Source organism: Thyridium curvatum (assembly GCF_004353045.1).
Source record: "Thyridium curvatum strain D216 chromosome Unknown NODE_99_length_139539_cov_86.989219, whole genome shotgun sequence".
Classification (NCBI taxonomy): Eukaryota; Fungi; Ascomycota; class Sordariomycetes; order Thyridiales; family Thyridiaceae; genus Thyridium; species Thyridium curvatum.
This window is the reverse complement of record NW_022156854.1, coordinates 83,359-104,943: the sequence shown is the minus strand read 5'-3', so window position 1 is coordinate 104,943 and position 21,585 is coordinate 83,359. Positions and strand designations below refer to the sequence as shown.

The window sequence follows — 21,585 nt, the reverse complement described above, 5'->3', positions numbered from 1 at the left end:
CTGTAGAGAATATGCTTCTCCAATCGTTTTCCGCGCCCAGCGGCAGCACCCTCGCAGACCTGGCGGAGGAGTATTCCGTGAGTGTCTGCCGTCCCATCTCTGGAAGGCCAACGCACTCCGTAGGTGGGTGGTACCTAGTGCCACCATATGGCTGGGCGCACGCGGGCTCGTTGAATGGAACATTCTTGGCTTCTCATGAAAGATCTCTCCGTCGGCCATGGGCGGATAAGGCCATCCGGATTTCGATGTCACAGGAACCTGTTTGAGTGGGGACTGACCAATCGTGAGATGGGCCTTTCTCTACTTGACTGTGATGTTATGAGACTGAAAGGGAGTATATAAGTAATATTTCAAGTGTGTTCTGGTCAGTTCCGAGCCTCTTATTCCCGCTTGCATTGGTGACTTCAGGCACTAGGAGCGTTACGCCGGCAGCAGTCATAGCCTTGCGAATCGATATTGTCCCAAGGGAAAGCCAGCCAATTCATCATATGAGGAGTGATCACATCTTTTTATCATGGCACCTCCCGCCCCAGACTCGGATTTCTACCTGTTCGCCAACGTCAACTTCAAGCCGGGACGATACGATGCTGTAAGTGGCCCGAATGCGAGCAATCTCTATAAGCAAGCTTGGTTCACAATGTGAGCTGACAAGGGTGATGTGCCCGGTAACAGTGGCAGAAGGCGTACGATGGCCTGGGAGAGTATGTGTTTGCCAACGAGCCGACAACAAAGTCTTACTACTTTGGTGTGCCGCCCGAGTACAAGGACGACATCTCGGAGACGACCATGATGTTTGCCTTTGAGGTGTACGACAAGCGCGAAGTAAGTGACCCTGCGTGCGTGCGTCCATAGAAGACAACAAGCCGACCAACTCACACGCCACGCAACGCTCAGAGCCTCTACGTAACCCACTTCAACTCCGCGGCCATGGGCGAGTTCCAAAGGGGCGCCGTCCCGGAGATGGCCACGGGCTTCGACCTGCAGCACTACGCCTCGCTGGGCGGCTTCCTCGACGCGCCGGGCGACAGGCGCGAGTGCGGCGTCATGCACGACGCCCACGTCACCTGCAAGTCGGCCGCGGACCGCCGGGCCGTCGCCGACAGCCTGCGGCGGCTGGCCGCGTCGCTCGGGGCCGACGGCCTGGTCGGCGCGGGGGTGTGGACGTGGATGGCGTACGAGTGCCTCGACAACGAGACGGACCTGCGCATCTACGGCCGCTTCCGGGACTGGGACGCCATGAAGACGTGGGACCGGCGGGCGGAGGTGCTGGGCCTCTGGGAGAAGCACGGGTGGAAGGAGGTCGACAAGGTTGTGCAGAGGGCGCTCATTCCCACTGGCAAGGGGTGGCTGCACCGATAGAAGGGGTGGGACGAGTTCTTCGGGAAAAGGGGTTTGTGGGAGGTTTGAAGTCCAACAACACATTGGCATTATGCACTCGGGTCACATAGCAATCTATCTAACTTTACCCCCTTGATGAAGAAAAGAAGAATCTAAATCCAAGTTCACAGGTAGTATTATACAACTTGGTAGCTAAGTAAAGGATACATTGACCTTAGGGGAGCAACTTAATACCAGAGTCACCTTGCCTAGGTAGGTAGACATGTAGTGACTGCCAATGAGTGGTTTATTATTTGTATATTAGACTAAGGGTTGGTACCGAAAGCCCTCCTTTGATCCATCTGCCACACAGGAAAAGCCTGAGAAAAAAAAAACCAGCTCTGCTTGACCCCCTATCCTCAGGCCAAGAAAATGAGATCCAGCGAAGCCAGTTCCTGGTCCAACAATCCATGCATCTGCCACTGACCCAATGGCCCATGAAATCCCTTCCAAGAGCCGTAGTGTGAGAGATGCCGTTCCGAGAAGTGAAAAGAGTGAGGCGAGATGGAAGCAAGTGCTTTGTCGAGAAGCAGTCGCGGACGAGAGATGAGTGCCAAGTGAGGGAATGATATTATCGCCGTAGTGTGGCGGACGTAAGAGACCGGAGCTCCTGAGTCGTCTCAGCTTGGAGCAGATTCAGCCAGCATGGTGCTGGGAGAAAGTGTTTTTTTTTTGACCGGCGAGGCGGTCTTGCCGATGAGAGAACAGAGGAGTTGGGTGAGGAGAGAATCGATCTCAAAGCACCGCTCGATGTAGGCGGTGGAAAGATTGTCTATCAAACGAAGACACTGATCGTCCGCCGGCTGCTTCCTCTCTTAGGGAGAGGGTTTGGCATGGGCCACAAGTCGTCATTTACATGACAACGCAGTAGCCGCCGGTGACATCGCCGCCCATGTGGTTGGGGGGAACCTTGGTGCCGGTGTTCTGAGTGGAAGGCATGTTGAATTTTTTGGGGTTGACTTGAAAAGTCGGAAGCTGAAGTGCTTGATGAGTGAGAGTAGAAGAAGATGATTTGAAGTCTGGTGATCAGGAGGAAAGAAGATGTCAGGACTGGAAGGGAAGGAATCATGTTATTTATAGGCAAACGTCCAGGAGGAAGGGAGACAGCTAGATCGAGGCAATGGCAAGGCGGTAGCATTCTTCCTGCGTGTCCATTATCGAGAGCCGGTGACCGCCGAAGAGGCTGTCCTTGTTGCTCGCATCTATTTTCCCCTGAAGACAAACGTGATGCCTCACCACCCATTCATTACCTTCAGGTCATACGGACGGCGCTTAATATTATTCCCTTAGTATTGTTCTCCCAGAAACAAGGAACAGCTTTATGCCAACGACCAGCAGGTTGTCCCAATGCGGGCCGACGAGCCACATCTTGTGCTTGACAGACGCCACCTAGTTGAAGCTGAGATCGCCAGGTTTGTCGTCCTCGTCGACATCTGAAAGGAACGCTTAGTATTGTTGTCGGGAGAACAATACTAAGATAAGTCTTTGTCAGTCAAGGGGGTTGGCGAATTGGTGGTTCTTTGCTAGGGGTGGAGTCGAGTCTTCGTATTGTTCCTTAGTATTGTCCAAGTGCAAGCAAACACCTCCGGGCTGGAAGCGCATGATTCGACACCACAACCTCACAAACAAGCTCACGCGGCAGGGGCAAATATCGGTTCAGATGAGGGTTTGTTAATACAGCTTGGCGACGATGGCATTTGTTTTGGGAGATAAGCCCCTCCTAATTACAATCTGATCGGCAGACCACCACCACCAACCCGGAAGCAAGTCGGCGAGCGGCGATCGACGTCTCGGCCGGTAGAGATAGCCCCTGACACAACCCAACACAACAACATGATAAACGCTACTAGATCAGAAGCGAGTGAAGGGCAGCCTGGACTCGAAAGTTAGCGAACGCCCCTTTTTGCCTGTTCCGAAGAAAACAAAGGAACCGCCGGTCAATACATACCACTTCCCCCGCATCGAGATGTTGACCCACGCGACGCCCTGCTCGTCGACCTCCTTGTCGACCTTGGTGCTAAAGGCGATGGCGCTCATGATGCCGTCGCCAAACTTCTCGTTCATGACGGCCTTGTAGGCGTAGCCGTAGTTCTGGACGATCTCGTACAGGCGGTAGATGAGCGGCTCGACGGGGGGCATGGGCCCCGCGCGGCCGCGGTCCGGGTAGCCGCAGAGCTTCTTGACGACGACGTCGTCCGAGATGCCCAGCAGGGAGGCGAGCTTGGCGGCGTCGTCCGGGGTGGCCTGCGCCTGGCCGTAGAACAGCGCGGCGACGGCGACCTCGGAGCGGCCCAGCTCCTTGGCGATGGCCTCGAAGGTCAGGTCCTTGGCGTCCTTGGCCTGGAAGAGTGCCTGGGAGTGGGCGGGGAGGCGGTCGAGGATGGAGTCCTTGTCGACTGCTGTCAATGTGGGAACATCAAAGGCAGGAGGGAAGAGGAGGGATTGCGAGGGTTGCCATCGTCGTCGATGCAGACGGAGATAGCAAGTGGTGCGCAAGCGACAAGTCGCAAGGAAACGGCAGCACGAGAGGTTGCACTTACATCCACGGTAGCGAGTCTGGGCTGCTCAGACATGTTGATGACGACTGCGGACTGTACTATGTATGTGTAAGTCTTGTGCGGCTGGGGCCGGGGTTGAGAGCTTGGGCCGGAGCAACGGGAGCAGAGGCTCTTTCTTACTGGAGGACGAACCACGGAACTGTTTGATGTCTAACACACGGGGAGGGGAGGAGTGCACCTTGTCACAAACACACAGACTCGTTTTAGAATGGGATAGAGAAAGGAGAATGAGAGAATCCCAATTGAGGAGATATATGTTTGAATATGCGCCGAGTCTATGTCATCTATCCTAGAAAGTCTTTGGTAATACATCCAACATTGTATGCGGGGCCGACGAGCGGTGCGCTTGGCGCAGCTCTGTGACTCGTCGACCCCGCGTCTCCACGGCCCTCCTGCGCTCGGAGAAAAGCCGGAGTGTCGGGAACCCTCAACGGCACTTCTTGTGGTGCCGAGGCGATTTCCCGCCTCTCTACCTCTGCTGTCTTTCCACTGCCAATCTCCAAAATATCATCAAACAGAATTGTGGATTTGGATGAGACCCAAAACATCAGTTGGGCTCTCTGCCTCCCTTCTCACTCTGCGCGTCCAGAGTGGCCCTCGGCGTGGATGTGCGCTGGGGGCGCTGGCGGATGATGCAGCCAGCTCTCATCGAGCAGGTTGCATATGCCAAGATGAATGTACATATGTATATATATATATGCTTGGTGGTGTGGTGAAAAATAAACCAAAACAGACAGAATCGCTATGCATGTATGTCGCTTCTTTCAAATCTTGGCCCAGTTGAGCTTGGCCGCGGCCTTGATGTCGTCAACGTTCAGCATGGCAATGCCCTCCTGCACGAGCGTGTCCCAGATGCGGTTGCGGATGCTGACGGGCCAGGCAGGCAGGTCCCAGTAGCGGGGCTTGAGGCCCCGGTTCGCCGCCTCCATCAGCTGCGTCCGCACCTTGCCCAGCTGGCTCTGCGCCATGCCGCCGAACCAGACGCGGCCGATGGACGACCCGAACGACACGCTCGAGTAGAACGAGTTGGTGTGGTCGTACGCGCTGTCCTGGAGCTTGTCCAGGGGCGCGTCGAAGAAGACGTCCCTGTACGTGGCGTTGGCGACGAGCACGTCGAAGGGCGTGTTGCCCGTGCCGACGACGGTGACGGGGCCGTAGTGCACCGTGCCGTTCTCAAAGTACGTCAGCCAGCCGCGCGAGCGCAGCGGCTCGAGCTGCTCCATGACCCTGCGGATGGTGGATGCCCCGTCGGTCTTGACGTCGACCAGCAGCGCCAGCGTCTGGTCCGGGTCCATGTCAAACACGCCGTTGTGGGTGCGGTTGGCGAACTTGGATCCCGAGTTGGTCCGCGTCAGGATCTCGACCAGAGGGTTGATGTAGAGCGACTCGAACGTCCGGTTCGGCTGCAAGGCCGACTTGACGTGGCCGACGTAGAGGTTGGGGTCGTTCTCAAACTCAAAGACGTCGGCCTCGACGCCGGTGCAGCCGACGTGCAGGGCCGAGAACAGCGGCACCTTCCGCCAGTAGTCGTTGTGGGAGTGGATGGGCTTGGGCAGGACGTCGCGCAGGAAGTCAGTCGGGTACCACGCCAGGCCCTCGGTCCCCGTGCCGCCCCGGCCCCAACTGGCGAAGATGACATCGGGGTCTTCTTCGGCGTCGCCATAGGCGGATCGAGAGATGAAGATCAGGATGTTGAGAACGAGGAGGACAGCCCTGTACAGACCTGGTCAGCATGCGGTGGACGAGGAGGCCTGGCGGCTTCGACTTACAGGAGCGTGAGACCCAGGACGGAGCCGCAGATCAGCCAGCGACGTCTCCTCTTCGGGCGGGAATGTGAGATCAAGGTCTCCTCGTCGACCAGATACGTGTCCGAAGAGTCGTCGTCGTCGTTGTCGTCCTCTGACCCGGAGGCGACCTGCTCGTAGTCGGGTCTCCGGCCCCTGAGCGCTCTGATGCGATAGGTGCTGGCAATGTGCCGCACCGCGGAGAGGCCATGGGTTGTGGGGGTGGACTGCTTGTCGGAAGACGACTTGCGCTCGAGAGGGCTGGCGACCTCGGAGCTAGGAGAGGAGGGCTGGCTGAAGGAGGCGGCATCCTCAGACTGATCGACTTGCTTGATGTCGATCTTGGAGTCCTCCATCTTCTTGTCCGAGTCCGAGTCGAAAGACTTGACCGTGTTAGAGAAACCCATTCTGCAATGTCCTTTGACGACCTGCACAACTCAGAACCTACTGGTCAAGATGACTGTCGGCCTTGGAACGAAACAACGAGAACGAAGAAAAAGCACAAGCAACCCCGAGGGGCTATACAAGATGTGTATGAACCTGGCAAGTCTCACGAATCTCACGTAGAAGGTGTGTAACTGCGGGCGTCGGATTCCGGCTGTATTGACCAAGGGTGTGCCTCTCTGCCTCTCTGTTGTCTGTGGCGTGTGTGTCGCGAGTGTCAAGACGCCGGATCCCGCTCAGTTAGCTCGACAAGCAGCGTTCGAGTCAAGTGTTTCAAGCCGCTTGTTTGGCTACCGAAACACCATACATGCGGGACTTGTTGATTCTCAGCATCATGAATCCCTGGGAGACGGGGGGGGGGCAGGTATAAGTATATCACGGGGGAGGCACACGATCAGCGTGTGAGGGTTTTATTTAGCCAGCATGTCAGAGATGGGCCAGAGGATGGGATGGAAGAGAGCCAGGCCCACGACCGGGATTAACCCAAGAGAAGCCAGACCACCCCAGCCCGTTGGTAGCCCCGTCGACAGCATGTTAGTGCCGCAGTTAGCTCCTGACCCCAATTACTCTGCTGCCTACGGATACAAGTACATGGACCTGGAGTGGGTAAAAAGGTCGGCGGTGGTGGAGGCGAGATGGTGGCTATTCTTCTTCTGAGTTGAGGCCCGTGGAGGGCGATCCGGGGCGATTGCTACGTAGTGCGAAAGGGGAGCGGCGCCCATCACGGATCACGGGCTGAATCGCGGCCTGGGATTGGCATCCTCAGCTCGATGGTGGTCTCATCCATGCTGCTGTGGGCTACCGAGGGACATGAACAATCCAAGTTAAGCTGTGTCGAGGCTAGCACGCAGCTTCGTACAAAGTCTCTCTCATCTAGCCTGCATTTTTAGCACGGGAGACCCTGGATCCAAACCATTGGTGGCATTCTGGGTCGGGGGCCTAGACCGTCACTCTACAAGTGCTGGCTCAAGGGTGGTACTCGGTGTCCCGAAGTTGGCGGCCATAGGCTGCATCGTTTAACTTGGCTTCACATCCCGGCTCCCTCCTCTGGCCTCCTCCTCTCCACTTGGCCCACACGCATGCAGCCATCCCTGTCTGCCGCTATCTTGAACCTGGCCAGTTCTTCTCCTCACCTCACATGGCGGGGACAAGCTTTTCCACTCGGCTGTACCCAGTGGCCGGCGTGGGAGGTCCCTCGCTCAATCCGGTCCAGCAGTGCTGCCACTTGCACCCAAGTGCTTTTCCTTGGTGAAGCGAATTGGCTTGTTGATAGTCGCGATGAACAAACTCGGTGCAGGGCGAAACAGCTTGATCCTATCTACTTGTACTCGTGCTTCAATCAAACTCGGTAGACTAGGTACTATTTAAAATTCCCCTCTTTCTCTTCCCCCCCAGCATTTGGCTGTGGCACATCCGGGGGCTCTGGCTGCGAGAGGTTTAGCGTCAACGCTGGAGATCCAGACCAATTGAGACCGCGCTTATGCTTACCGCCAAAGGACAAAAAAAAAAACAAAAAAAAAAAAAGCCCTTCCCGCAAAGCCACATCCTTTGGTACCACCAGTTTGGGGGTTCTTGATATCGCGTCTGTATCTGCTTGATCCTCCCCACAACCGCATCATCATCGATCATTCCCTCTTCCCAAGGCTGGCCAGGTGAGGCGATCGACAATGCCTCACAAACACAGCCGCAGAGAAAAGGATCTTTCCAGGTACGTCATTGCTGCCTGCGTACACTGTACGCGGGTTCTTCACCATTGCCAAGCTCTGGCTAATGTGAGTACGTCTGGAACCGTGACAGCTATGATCTTCCCCCATCTCAGATCGCCAGACCTCTGCCGGTGACGACCATCTCCAAAAAGAATGCGCCCGCCGCCAACAAGAAGGGAAAGGATACGACTGCTGCAAGGAGCAGCAGCAGTGGCAACAACAAGAGGAAACGCGGCGCTGGCAGCCAGGATGATGCGCCTCGTGCTTTCAAACGCCTGATGGCCCTGGCCGATGGGAAGAAGACTCGGTCAGGACTGGACGATGGCGCAGAGAAGCGCAGCAAGAAGGCCAAGGCAGCAAAGAAAGAGACAGCTCCCGCAGCAGCGGAGGAAGCGCCGATCGAGATCCCCAAGATCAGGCCCGGAGAGCGCATGTCTGAGTTTGCAGTACGCGTCAACGCGGCGCTGCCTCTGACAGGGCTGGTCAGCAAGACGGTCAAGAACGGCAAGGATCCACTCGGCCTCAAGGTCCAGCGCACGAGGAAGGAGAAGAAGATGCACAAGCTCTACGACCAATGGCGCGAGGAGGAGCGCAAGATCAAGGAGCGTAAAGAAGAGGAGGCCGAGCTCGCCGAGGAGCAGGAGATGGAGGATGATGCTGCCGGCGTGACGTGGAAGCTCGACCTCGAGGAAGGGACCTCGGGCAAGGCGGGAAAGAAAAAGAAGAAGGGCAAGAGGCGGCGCCTTCTTGGCGAGACTGCGGGCAAAGAGGACGACCCTTGGGCGGAACTGACCAAGAAGCGCGGAGAGCAGAAGATCAAGCTCAACGACGTGGCACAGGCACCCCCTGAGCTGCCCAAGATGGCTGCCAAGAAGATGCTGGTCAGGGGCGCCGCCGTCGAGGCACACAACATCCCCAAGTCTGCAGGCAGTTTACGGCGGAGAGAAGAGCTGCATGGCATCCGCGAGGATGTGGTTGCGTCGTATCGGAAGCTCATGGAGGAGAGGCGTGCGCAGAAAGGACGCAGGTGATTGCATATGGTTGCTGATCCTCCATCTCAATCAGGGGCTTGAGTGTTGTATCACACTGCCTGGTGTACAAGTAGAATGTCGGTATAGAATACCCATTGATGTCACCTCCCGTGCCATGTGAGGCTTTGCCCGCTACATAGCAAGCATTACACATCGCTAGAACTATTGGCTCAAGACGCAACACAGGATTGGGGTATCATGTTGCCTGGATGTCTACACTTTGTAGCCGTCATGCTTCCATGTCTGTGAAAATGGACATCTGGCCATCCTTGATCCTATAATAAGCAAGGCAGCAGAATGAAAAAAATAGGCAGAGGTTGTCGGGTAGTACAGATGGCTGAACTTGGGAATGCACGAGCAGATCATGCGCAAGCACCGCAGCCAGACTGGACTGAGCCGCAGGGCTGCGACGATCCCAGACTGGTGATGGATGTCTATGTACAAACAAGCATGCATCAAGAAAGTATCAAAGGGACTTGTGTTTCTGCTTGGGTCTTATTCTGGAAGTAGCCAATCATATAATTTGTGCCCCGCTTTTCGCATACCCCACCATTCCGGCGAGCAACTTTGTCGTCCCTGCTGCATTCCACACCCATTCCACCACGCCCATCTATCTCTCTCCCCACTCTTGCCCACCCAAAGAAAAAAACAAGGGTGTTCAAGTGCCCAACTCGACCACACCAGTTCGATCACCACTTCTGACACAATTTACGCGCCCTCTCCCAAATCTTGCCTTGCGGAACATGATAGCACAACCCTGCCAGAACCATGGCCAAAGGACTCGATGAGCTCGTCGAGTGGCTCATTGCAGAAATATCCTACTCTGGCGAGACTGGTAAGTTTCTTTTCATCTCCTTCTCACTGTGGCTTCACTTTTTTTGTCGGCCGATCATGGCGCACAAGACATTGCTAGAGGGCAAAAAGAAAAACAGGCCAGGATCGAACAGCAGTCCGGTCTGAACTCTCCTTAGCTATCATAGAAGCTAGCTCGTGTCTATCTCCTAAGAAGCCGCAAGGGATATGAGAATGTTTTGAGGCGTGTATTTGCAGAGCGCAAGCAACCTTCGCGTTTTCAGAAGTAGAAGAGGAGAAGAAATAAGAGCTGACTATTTGTCCAGGCTTCAGTGTCGACGACTTCATCTCGGCCACCTCCAGGTACTACACTGGAAAATGGGCACGGCCGGGTTCCAGCGATGGGAGTGATCCCAAAGTGAATCAGGATCATGACGGCGCGCCTCCGGCAGTTCCTGGAAGCAATGGAACTGTCAACCTGGCACGCAAAGCATGGCCCTGGGTGGTCATGAGAGACGAGGTGTCTGTGGGGCATGAAAAGGCTTGGAACCATCTCCCGTTCGATTCTCTCCTCGCTCTACCGAAGGAGGGACCGCCCATGGATCCTGCACTGGCTGCAGAGGATACGTCCCTGGTCTCCAGCGAAACTCACTCCAAGGAGCCAACTGCAAAGGCATCCAAGTCGTCGGGTGAATCTGATATTCCGCTCGTCCAGCCACGGATCTATGTCTCTGAGGAGGCCGCCTGGGTCGCCATCACAGGCCATGGGCCTGACTACAAGCGCATTCCCCTGCTCGAGTGGAGATGTCTTCTGGGCATCGCTTCCGCTGGTAGAGAAGGCATCATTCAGGGCGACCTCCGCCAACTGGTCAACCAGGACAAGCGCTCCGTCCCCAAGCGGACTGACTTCCTCGCTGCGAAAGGCTACATCGAGAAGCGCACCATCATCGCCAGAGCTACAAAGACAAGCAAGCTATGGATCACCAAATTCGCCCCCCCAGAGCTCACACCGGTCCGTACCCGCCAATTTGGACAGGCCCAAGGGTTCAATCTTACCCAAGACTTCCTGACCAAAGATCTGGACCCTGTCCCTTGGTGCGACCGCTGGACTGGCTCGTCAATCGACCATCCCATATTTAGCCAGACCGCCCTCGCCATTGTCAGGGCTTGGAATGTGATGAGGCTCACAGACCTCAAGATGAAGATGGGCATCCACGGCCAGAAATGGCAGATGAGGGTTCTTGCCAGAACCTTTCGCAGACTGGCAACCATGGGGCTCGTTAGATACGTCGCCGCGATGCTACCCGGCCGGCGCCAGGTCTTGAAAGATTGCGTCAAGTGGATACGTGAGCCGACAGAGGAAGAATGGGCTGAGCACTTGGCCACCGGCACCAAGCATTCGCAATACTCAGACCACTCCCATGACCGGCAGCCCAAAGATATTGTCGCTGCTGCTGGTGCACAAAAGCCGGCTCTGGCTCAGAACGCTGAGGATGCTGCAGGAGAAAATGCGGAAGACGAGGAGGATGAGCAGATCTTACCCGCAATACGTTCGCCTTGGGACATTGACAAGCCCTTTGCAAATCAGGTGTTTGAAGAAGTCAAGCGGGCTGGTCCTCGTGGAGCCACCAACCCTATGATTAGCACGGCGACGATCGGCTTTGCCTTTCGCCGCTACATTTATGCCTGGCTGCAGCAAGCCGCCAACCGAAACTGCCAGCCAGCACATCTAAGGCATTTCCAGATCCAAAGCCAGCTTGTCCGCATTGGCAAGACAGAGGCTTATGTATTCGCCGCCAAGGAGACATCTCAAGTGAACAATCCCGCGGACGACAACACCCAACAAGACCAGGAGATGCCCATTGATGAGCCGGTGCAGATCGCCTCTAGCACCTCTGCTTCTTTCCGATTCTCTGCGCTCCCTAGCTTCATCTCCAGCCAGGCCGATATGCCCTCCCTTTCTGACCTGAGCCTCAAGCTGGCAAGTAAGCATCGTCCCGTACGGCAGTATCGGCGGGCGAGGACAGCGCTCCCTGAGCACTCGGTCGCACCTGGAGCCGGCGTTGCAAGTTCTCCAGTTGAGGCTGTCGCTCACCAAACTGAGAATGAGGCTGCCATAGGAGTCGAGGCTGCTGCTCACCAGACTGAGAATGAGGCTGCCCGAGGTGAGGAGAGTGAAGGAGAGAAAGAGGCCGAGATACCTCCCGAGCCCAAGCCGATTGGCGCATTTCTCGCTGCACCAGGATCTTTGGATCTCAACCCGAGAAGACAGGGACGTCCGAGAAAGTCTGTTGTTATCTTGGTGAGGTTGGAACAGCTCAAGGATCCTGAGTTTCTGATCAAACGTCGTGGTGCGGAGACGACCACTCCCCCCCAGACACAGACACCAGACATGGATATGACAACTCACGATGAGGCTGGTGCCGAACCCAGCAGCTCCAAGAAGAGAAAGGCCGAGGATCGAGCTTCAGGAGAAGAGGCTTCTGACCCAGCCGTCTTGAATGTCGAGACTCGTTACAATGGAGCGAAAGGAACTCTGGTCTTTTGCGAAGCCGATAGGACGATTCGCTTTGAAGCTACCGCTGCGGATGGCAGCGAGCCACTTGTCATCAAAATCGATGATCTAGCTTCCGACCCAACAACTCGAGACGCTCCTGGAGGCGACGATAAGGCACTGGTTCTCAATGCCCGAGAAGGCGGCAGTGATGCGGTTTGGCCGTACATTTTTCTTCTGGGCAACACACCAGAGGCAAGAGAAAAAGCCACGTCGTTCCAAGAGGCTGTCATCCATGCAAGGATCCAGGAAAAGGATGCCACACCAGTCGACGAAGAAGCTCCTGAGGCAGGAGCTGAGCAGGATGCGAACGAAGATGGTACTCAGCCACGCAAGGGCAGGCCTCGTGGGAAAAAGAATGCTAGAAAGGGTGGCGCGGCTTCGTGGAAATGCGACCAGTGTGGTGGTACCTGGAAGAATGATGTTGGCTTGAAGTACCACTTGACAAAATCTAAGACGTCCTGCAACAAGGACTACGTCCCCGAGACGATCTTTGAAGACCGCCCCAGGAAGCGGCAGAAGGTGCAGCGTAAGCTATATGAGCTCGGCCCGAGCTTCACAGAACCCCCGACCACGGCCAGGGCGCCAGCGCCAGTTCCGGCTCCGGCTCTGGCTCTGGCTCCAGCTCAAGCAATGACCTCGACCCCGGCCCCGGCCCCGACTCCAGGTCCAGCCCAGCTATCACGCTCGCTCAGGTCCAACCCCGAGAAAATTGCTTCGAAACCGCAGCGTCATCTCATGACCCGGAAATCTAGCGCGATCAATATGACGAGCCTTGCTCCCCGGGGCTTCATGGTTGATATAGCCCAACCGCCGGATCCCGCACAGACACCGATGAGACGGACCACGCCACCTCCCATTGCACGTCCGACGGCCACCGAGCAGCGTACTCGCCTTCCAGTCAGCTCGAAGCCCACCAAGGCCGTGTCGAAGCAGATTGAGGTTATCAGTGTACCACAGACTTCAAAAGAGCCAGCCAACCGGGCGCAAGCCGAAACGGACTTCATCGCTGGCCCAAACCAAACATCGCATGCCGACATGATGTTCCTTGACCCTCGGCTGCGAGGCATTGATCGCTCACCCTCGGTTGTGGGCCACCGAAACTCTGTTCAGGATGCAAGTCCCTCGGGAGCGAACCAGCGCATGCCTGTTGGCGAGTCGCGCCAGCCACTTGGTGAACAGCCTTTGACCTCCAACATCCAGCTTTCTCTCTCTGGACAGCCTGGTGGACTCATCAATCAAGACGAAGATCATCGCTTAGATACTAGCAGCGGCCTTTACGAGACGCCGGCCGCGAGTCAAGATAATGAAGAGCCCTACGACCAGTCTGAATTCACAAGCGCGACATTTGAGCTTCCCTGCCGCCCGCCGCCTTTCTTCATGCCAGCAGGCAGAGACCTGGCAAGAATGACAGCTAGTCAAGTCAGGATTCATCAATCCGAGGAGATCATCAAGTACTTCCTAGAGCACAACGGAGGCGTCTTTCCTGCCCAGCAGGCACTTTGGTTCGCAGTCATCACAACTTTCCTCAAGGCGTTCCCCGAAGAGAACCCACCGCGCAAGAGTGTTTGCACTAGAGCTCTCAACAAACTGATCAAAAAGAAGATGGTGTCTGAGCATGTGTTCGGATTCAGGCATAGGATGACGAAAATCGTACATGTTCGAATCCTGGTCAAGACCGGTGTGAGCCCCAACGGGCCGGTTGCGAAGGCCCTCAAGGAGAAGATGCAGGCAGCTTACCCCCGCAACTATATCCCACCGGCGTTCTCTCCCAACGAAGAAGACCTCAAGGCACTCGAGGATATGGAACCGGATCTTGAGCGCGACAAGAACGTTACTACTCAGCGTGCTATAGCTGAGGAAATCGAAGTGCTTGCAGCGCCGTTCTATGAACGTCAGTCTCCAAGAAAGCGGAGGGCCGCCGACGATGAAGGCTTTCCTCTACATGATTATGACAGGAGCAAGAGGAGAGCGGATTATGACATCCGCGAAGGAAGCCCACCAAGCAACAACAAGATGGCTCCAAGAGACTGCCAAGAACCGGCCCGTGATGTCGATATCTTGGACATGGAAGGACCTGATGTGGAAGATGGCCAGGAGGGACTGCACTACGCCGACCATTGGGAATATGAGGATCCCAGTGCTGCAGGGCGGATGTCTTTGACTAATGCTTTCAAGCGCTATCACTTGACAAGCCGCCGCCACAGGAGGAAGAATCATCTTGCGTTGCAGGAAGTCTATGATTTCGAAGCTCCATCCTCGCCGAGAAGCACCGAGTTGGATGAGAGGATTGAAGAGATGTTTAATGAACCCCTCCTCAAGTTTTCTCGTCCACAGATTGGGGGCTCTTCCAACCTTCCCCAAGTCAACCTTACCTTCCTAGAGCCGAACGCATTTTTGGAGGATGACCCAGAGCAGGATAGCAGTATTTCACGATCACCCACTCCTGTGGAAGGACTTGCTGGAGCGGCTGGACTGCCGGTCGTGCTTGAGGCACCCTTGCTGCCCGAAGGACCGGCAGTACCACAAGTACCAGAAATGCTCATGGAACATGAAGCACATGCACTGGTGAAGACACAGCCTAGAACACGCAAGACGAAGGCCGGGAAGAAACGCGGACTGAAACCCAGAGTCTCGTTCGCCCAAGAAGGGACAGAAGAGACCCCAGAAAATGTCTCTACTATTCACAGAGCTGGTGCTCTTTCAGAAGATGCCAGAACAGAAGGGCACGCCGGTGCTCAAGATGCCATGCAGAGCATTACATCCACAACGACTGCTGTCGGACCTTGGACCGAGACGATAGTCCTCCAGGGAGCTTCTACATCGTCCACTGCTGTTCCCAACCTTCCAAACTCTTACTTTGAGGAAAATTGCGAAATGAGTTTTACGCTCAAGGGCTGGCAGCCTGATCTGGGCTTCATCTTGCGGAGCCATCTGCCACAATCCCTCGCAGACATCGGTGCCGTTACCAGAGGATTCTTCAGGCGAAATGTATGGGCTGATCCGGACTGGGCTGATTTCAACCAGAAGGTTGATGGCTGCCTGAAGTGGGAGCTGTCACAAAATGGGATGTTTTTGTTGTCAATTCCAGCCCCCACGACCGAATATTTCTTTATGAATTTCGACGCACCCCGAGTCACAGATCCCAATCCCAGCCAGCCAATCAATCTTGAGTGGGCTGGGGAGAACCAATTCACCATGAGGACCATTCCATACCAGGCTCTCATCGAGGAGAGCGGCAAGGAGCCCGACATTGAAGACTACGAAGATTGGAACATCTCAACCAAGACCGACCATAAATCTCCAAGCAGGAGAAAACCTGGCCGTCCACGGGGTTCTCGGAGCAAAACGCGTCGTCGCATAATACCTCGTGCAAGACGTCGGGGAACGCGGGTCAGTGCGCCAAAACTGCCCGTCTTCAGAAAGACGCGGGAGCATACAACGTACCCACACTACCCGGAAGACCACTTCCAGGATATGGAGGAGATGGACGATGTGGACTGGAAGGCCGACGACACTCGCATTGCTGCGTTTGTTGCCGTCCGTACTTTGCTCGGAGGAGTCGATAAAGTTCCCGATTGGGGCGTCATGTTGCGGATCTTTCCCGACTCGAAAATCTCCAACCTCCGGCAATTCTGGGTCAACATCAAGAAGGAGCGCCAGCTCTACATCGACAGCCTCACGGCCAAGTTCCAGGAAGCCTTTCTTGAGGCGTACGAGAAGAACGAAGTTGCCCCGTTGGATTACGACAATGTCCTGGCCTATGATTGGAGACGACTCGTGTCCTGGACCACGAAGTTGGTAGTCAACGACGCACAACTCCTGCCTGCAAAGCGTGAAGTGGTGCAAAAGGAGTACTCGATAGTGAAGAGTGCTGCCAGGGGGGGGGAGTGGCAGGAGCGGTATTACCAGAATGTGCGTTCTGTGTGGAAGAGGTTCCAGGACGCGACGTCGGAAGCTGCCGCATTCTCTCTCGAGCCGGAGGCTGCGGGTGGAGATCTATCAACCGACGACACAATCGCAAGGTCTTGGCTCCGAGCCCTGTGCCGCACACCGCCAGCGAAGTATTCTCCAGATGCTGTCCGGGCAGCGCTGCTGAAGCTCGGCGAGCGCACGGATAGGGAGATCAACGAGCTCCTGAACACGGCGCTCAAGGCCCTCCGGAACAACCGCGTGATCAAACAGACCAAGATCAACACGCACAGCACGCCTGATAGGCCCTACCAGTTCAGCGATCATTGGATCAACCAGCTCGACAAGCAGTCGCAGCGCGAAAAGTTCATCCAGGCCGGGCAGTTCAAGACCCATCTCGACGAGTGCTTCCGCAATGGCAAGGCGTACGATATTCCCTACAGCGTAGACGACGGCGCAATCCTGGTGTTGATCAACCTCCAGGCCCACGGCCGCATCCGGATCGAGCCTGTGGGACTCGAGGACATGACGTTCGGCTTCGACCCGGGCAACTACGAGTCGAGAAAGTACCCCAAGGAGTACTACCACTTCGACACGCGCGCCGTACCCACGGACCTCTACAGGTACAACGAAGACATCGAGGACGTCGTGTGTCGTGCGGACGGCGTGCAGCGCCCCGGCCGGGGCCCGCGTGGCGAGCTCGGAGTCTGGTGCGATTTCTTCGGCCAGGTGGCGCCGGAGCCGTGGGTCAAGGTCATGGGGGCGGTGGTGTTCAGCATCGCCACGCGCGGCTCCATGGACGCGTCGCAGCTGTCCTCGGCCCTGAAGCCGCTGGTGGAGCCGTTCGAGGCCGGCATGATCCTCGACTGGGCCGTCCGAGCGGGCATCCTGGCGGCGCCGGTGCAGAACAAGGGCTGGACGACGAAGGAGTGGTGGTGGTTGGTCGTGGCGAGGGAGTATGAGCGGATGGAAGGGGCCGGGTTCGGAACTGCTTGAGCAGGCCCAAGAAAGGTCTGCACAGGTTCGTGGATTGTTTATTTGAAGTTTGAAAGGGTTTGATGGTTTTGTGCTTTGTGTGTGGGAGGAGGATTCACTTTCATCTATGATACCCCCTTTTTCATGTTTACAGTGTCTGGTATTAGTGCGCAGCTTTCTTTCCTCACTTGTCAATTCGACATCGGCATACAGGGTCTTAATCAAATAACATTGTTATAAAGGTTCGATTGAACATCGTGAGCGAGTTCTAACTTGCCCGACGCTGCCAAAACGAGTAGCTCAAGCCTTGAAGGGACCTTGAAACCAGACAATGCAGCATGTATCCATAGATGGTATTCTCTATATCATATCTACACTGGCCAGGGACTCTCCAAGAAGAAAGGGCCCATGAAAACAAAAAATGCAATGCAACGCCGTTCCTTGTGTATACACCTGGTTTGTGGGTGGTATATGACCATTTTCGAGGAGGGGTAGAACACATACCTACTCCTCGCCTTATAACGCCAGCAAAAATAAAGAAGAGCCCGAGTCGTCCCCCTTTCGATCTCCTTCCTCAGACAATATGTGACACACTCCCATATCAATCAGGAGCTACATCTGTCCCCCCCCCTTCTCACAAGCCTTCCGCCGCCGAATGCTACTGCTCATGCAGCAAAGGTCCTAATCAGCATGGCGATGAGCAGCACGGCGATGATGACGATGGCCCGGTCGACCCACAGCGGCACGGCCTCGGCGGCCGACGAGTTGCGGTGCACCTGCTGCTGCTGCTGCTGCTGCAGCTGTGCCTGCGCCTGCGCCAGCACAGGCGGCTGCGGGTTGGGCAGGGGGATCGTCCTCGTGGGCTGGGGCCGCGGTGCCGCGGCCACGGCGGGCGCGTGCGGCTGCGGGGTGCGGGGCTGCTGATCGCGCGGCCTCTGCTCGGCGCGCGGGGGCGCCACCGTCTGCACGAAGCCCTCCGCCAGCTCGGCGCTCTCGGCGTCCTCCGCCGCGGGGCCCTTTCCTCCGCCGCCGCTGGCCTCCGTCTTGCTAGCTGCTGCCGCTGCCGCGGCCGCCGCGGCCTCCATCTCGTCCCGGAAGCCTAGACGCAGCTCGGCCGGCACGACGACCTCGTCCCCCGGTCCTCCTTCCTTGTTGTTCCCCGAGCCGGTGGCGGCGGCGGCAGCGGCAGCGGCGGCCTCGTAGTCGTCCTTGCACTGGCGCATGACGTCGGCGTTGGTGCGGCCGGCGGCGCAGGTGGGGCAGGCCCAGGCGGCGGACTCGGCGGCGAGGCGGCGGCGGACGGCGTCGGTGGCGTCGAGCCCGCCGACCTGGCCCTTGGGGTCGGTCTCCATGAAGGAGCGCAGGGCGACGAGGGCGGTGCGGACGCCCCAGGCGGGCTGCCAGGTCTCCTCGTGGTGGCCGCTGATGGAGAGGCAGATCTCGCGGTTGGCCTCGAAGCGGCCGCTCGGGGTGAGGAAGCGGAAGGACGGGGGCCGGAGCGGGTACGAGGGCGGCAGGACGATGCGGCCGTGGTAGATGCCGTCGGCGTAGGGGCTGTTGGGCGGGCCGCGCAGGGTGAAGTGCCACTCGAACAGGTCGGTCTCGAGGGGCGTGGCGGTGTAGTCTGGGGAGGGGGAGGAGGAGAGCTCTTGGGCCTCGCGGACTGTGTGGCCGAGGGGAGAGAGCTTGGTTAGGGCTTGGCTTTCTGCGGGAAGAGGAGGGGAGACGGAGGACTCACGGATGCGCCGGATGGTGGGAGATTTGGTGTTGAACTTTGGAGAAGCCATGGCTCAGTCGGGTGTGGATGGCTTCTGCGACACCGTGGTCGGCGTGGCGCTTGGTTGAAGACAAGGCGGTGCGGGCGTGTCGGAGATCTAGACAATGGGATGCATTGGCAGAGTATGGCTATATGATCTGGTGTGGATAAGCCTTTCCCGCTATATATAATAGACTGGAGAGCAGAGCAATGGGTAGGTTGTTGGAGAGGGAGAGAGAGAGAGAGGGATCAGAGGTGGTCAGAAGTGCAATGCGTGACGAGGTTGGTATCAGTTATCTATCCTCCATGCACAGCGATGACGAACCGGGGCGGGTGGATTTGGACAGCTTGGCTTTAGTTTGGTACGTTGCTACTTGCTAGCAGCCTCAACTCAACCCCCACACTCTCTGTCTGTCGTATTCAATGTCTTTGTTTCTTTTTTGCATCTTCGTCGACTCAACACACACACACACACAGACAACACTTGCTGTACGTGTGTACCTCCATCGGCGGGCGGGATTGAGCAAGGTCCACGGCGTTGGACATTTATATAAATTTGACACCCAAGAGGCAACAATCGAGGTCGACATGAAATGATGCGACGGGTGATCTCCAACTAAGGAGAAAGTCGGTAACTGTGGGTAAAGGCACCTGAGGATCGCGGGTACCTGTCAACGGGAGGGACTATGTGGGGGGTACCTTGGAGGGACTCTCCAACTTCCACTCACTTACACGCCCACTTACACGCTCCCTTGAAGACATGATAATTAATTCCATCAAAATTGCATTAAAGCTCCAAGATGGCACTCTGTCTCGAGAGAAGTCAGACAATAGTGAGGGAGGGATCAATAGGGTGGTGGGCAGGACCAGGGGACCTCAGCCTGCACTCTGCCAGCCAGCCAGCCCTATTGTGTGGGCTAGGTAGACTACCCAGGTATTGTTCTATTGTGCTTCGACTCTGTTCTTATTGTCCCCTGACGTTGAATTCATCTGAATACAAGACTCGTCCTGCCCAGTCCCTGACTGCCGAGAATCCTCCTACTTAAAGGCCACCACTTGGCTCCTCCTCTCCTTCCCACATCTCTCCCTCCTCACTTCCTCACCTGCCCCGTCGCAGCATCCTCTTCTTTCTCGTTCCGTTCAATCTCCCTCAGTTCTGAAACCTGATCAACAAGGACATCCACCAGCCAGTGATCTCTGCCGGTACCATGGATCCAAACCAGCAGTTCACCTGCCACCAGTGCGAGGGCGAACCTCCCGTCTTCGAAAACATGAGGGAGTTCCTTCATCACATCGGAGACATGATCGACGCCCGCAAGGGCCACATGTCCTGTCCCTACTGCAAGCTCAAGCACCGAACTCAGCTCGGCCTCTTTGAGCACATCAAGCAGGTAAGCCCAGAGAGTCGCACCGGCCCCAGGGCTGTCTTAATACCCAATGGCAAGCGTGCTCATCAGCATCATACCTAGACACACCCAGCAAAGCAGAGCCTTAGATGCCCGGGATGCTCTGGCTATTTTGACCGTGCCTCTCGCTTGCTGCGCCATATCGAGAAGCGCCGGTGCCTCCTCATCACTCTCGACGACATTGTCCGCCGTCGCAAGGAGAAGACCGACTTCATCGAGGAGCTGAACAAGCGCGAGGGCCCCAACGGAACCATTCTCTTCCAAGTCGGAAAGCTCAACACTTCTCGCAGCTTTGCCCAGTACATCGGCGCTCCCGACAATAGAGCCACTAGACAATATGGCGAGCCTCTATTCTCCGGACAGTTGACCGCAGGCAACCTCGTCAAGCTGCAAGACCAGCAGGCGGATGTGAGCACCCCTGCTTCGAAGCCCGGTGCCATCCTCTACCCGCATGCCGCAGCAGACCGGCTTGAGGGAAGCCCGACCACCGAGACCGCAGGCACGCCTCCTGGACGAGATATGCCCGTCCAAGAGGGCACCGCTGCCTCGACCATGGTCCCTTACAGCCCGGACAACCCCGACTTCAATGCCATCAACTTCTTTGACCCCACTGCCCGGGCCTACCATTGCCCACTTCAGTGCAGGTAGGTTCCTCTCCACGCTGGCCCGCCATCATGCGACTCGCACGGTGGCAGCCTCCATCAAAGAGACTACCGTGGACTGGCCAAGCTGACGAATGCTTGTGTATAGGGAACGTTTCACCACCCCGCAAACTCTTGTCGCGCACATGCGGTCATCGAAGCACGTCAAGCTCCATTTTACGTGCCCAATCTGCCTGAAGAAGTACGACAGTGCTTCTAGTCTTCTCGTCCACACCGAGTCGCAGTCCAGCCGGTGCCACTTCCGCGGCTCCGCCTCGTACCGCCAGTTCGTTGACCAGCTCACGGGAGGTCTCATCGACGTGACGGGCATCCTCGACGACGAGACGATCGAGTACTCGATCAGCAAGGACGCCCTGCAGAAACTCAGGGCGGCCGACCAGAGGGACTACGACGAGCTCGAGCACGACTTCTGCGAGTCGTACGGCCTTCCCCTCCCCCACGAGAAGGTCAAGGCTGTCAGCATCAACAGCCTCGATGAGAACAAGGTGGTCGAGGAGGAGCGGAGTGTCTGGTAGATACACAATCAGTGTGGTGTGGCAGGTGGGATGGCAATGAATGGGCTTGATGCATGCACAAAGGAGAGGAACGAGGGTGGGTTAGGGGGGGCCCCATTGAGATAGGATACCCC

General features: G+C 56.7%; 7 protein-coding genes across 7 annotated transcripts; 4 read left to right on the top strand and 3 right to left on the bottom strand.

The window, feature by feature from the left end:
- Positions 1-514: 514 nt before the first annotated feature.
- On the top strand, positions 515-1,359 carry E0L32_011159 (uncharacterized protein; the record flags this gene model as incomplete). The annotated part of the gene is made up of 3 exons (XM_031133857.1): positions 515-589; positions 673-822; positions 895-1,359. The coding sequence occupies 3 exons, from the start codon at positions 515-517 to the stop codon at positions 1,357-1,359; spliced, it is 690 nt and encodes a 229-aa protein (XP_030988646.1).
- Positions 1,360-3,228: 1,869 nt separating this feature from the next.
- On the bottom strand, positions 3,229-3,950 carry E0L32_011158 (uncharacterized protein; the record flags this gene model as incomplete). Its single annotated transcript, XM_031133856.1, has 3 exons — positions 3,229-3,250; positions 3,326-3,765; positions 3,918-3,950. 3 exons carry the CDS (start codon positions 3,948-3,950, stop codon positions 3,229-3,231), a joined length of 495 nt encoding a protein of 164 aa, XP_030988645.1.
- Positions 3,951-4,699: 749 nt separating this feature from the next.
- On the bottom strand, positions 4,700-6,126 carry E0L32_011157 (uncharacterized protein; the record flags this gene model as incomplete). The annotated part of the gene is made up of 2 exons (XM_031133855.1): positions 4,700-5,648; positions 5,705-6,126. 2 exons carry the CDS (start codon positions 6,124-6,126, stop codon positions 4,700-4,702), a joined length of 1,371 nt encoding a protein of 456 aa, XP_030988644.1.
- Positions 6,127-7,830: 1,704 nt separating this feature from the next.
- On the top strand, positions 7,831-8,900 carry E0L32_011156 (uncharacterized protein; the record flags this gene model as incomplete). The annotated part of the gene is made up of 2 exons (XM_031133854.1): positions 7,831-7,871; positions 7,961-8,900. The coding sequence occupies 2 exons, from the start codon at positions 7,831-7,833 to the stop codon at positions 8,898-8,900; spliced, it is 981 nt and encodes a 326-aa protein (XP_030988643.1).
- Positions 8,901-9,668: 768 nt separating this feature from the next.
- Positions 9,669-17,154, top strand: E0L32_011155 (uncharacterized protein; the record flags this gene model as incomplete). Its single annotated transcript, XM_031133853.1, has 2 exons — positions 9,669-9,735; positions 10,019-17,154. 2 exons carry the CDS (start codon positions 9,669-9,671, stop codon positions 17,152-17,154), a joined length of 7,203 nt encoding a protein of 2,400 aa, XP_030988642.1.
- A 644-nt stretch (positions 17,155-17,798) lies between these two features.
- Positions 17,799-18,920, bottom strand: E0L32_011154 (uncharacterized protein; the record flags this gene model as incomplete). Its single annotated transcript, XM_031133852.1, has 1 exon — positions 17,799-18,920. The coding sequence occupies one exon, from the start codon at positions 18,918-18,920 to the stop codon at positions 17,799-17,801; it is 1,122 nt and encodes a 373-aa protein (XP_030988641.1).
- Positions 18,921-20,097: 1,177 nt separating this feature from the next.
- E0L32_011153 (uncharacterized protein) lies at positions 20,098-21,472 on the top strand (the record flags this gene model as incomplete). The annotated part of the gene is made up of 3 exons (XM_031133851.1): positions 20,098-20,280; positions 20,359-20,939; positions 21,046-21,472. 3 exons carry the CDS (start codon positions 20,098-20,100, stop codon positions 21,470-21,472), a joined length of 1,191 nt encoding a protein of 396 aa, XP_030988640.1.
- Positions 21,473-21,585: the final 113 nt, after the last annotated feature.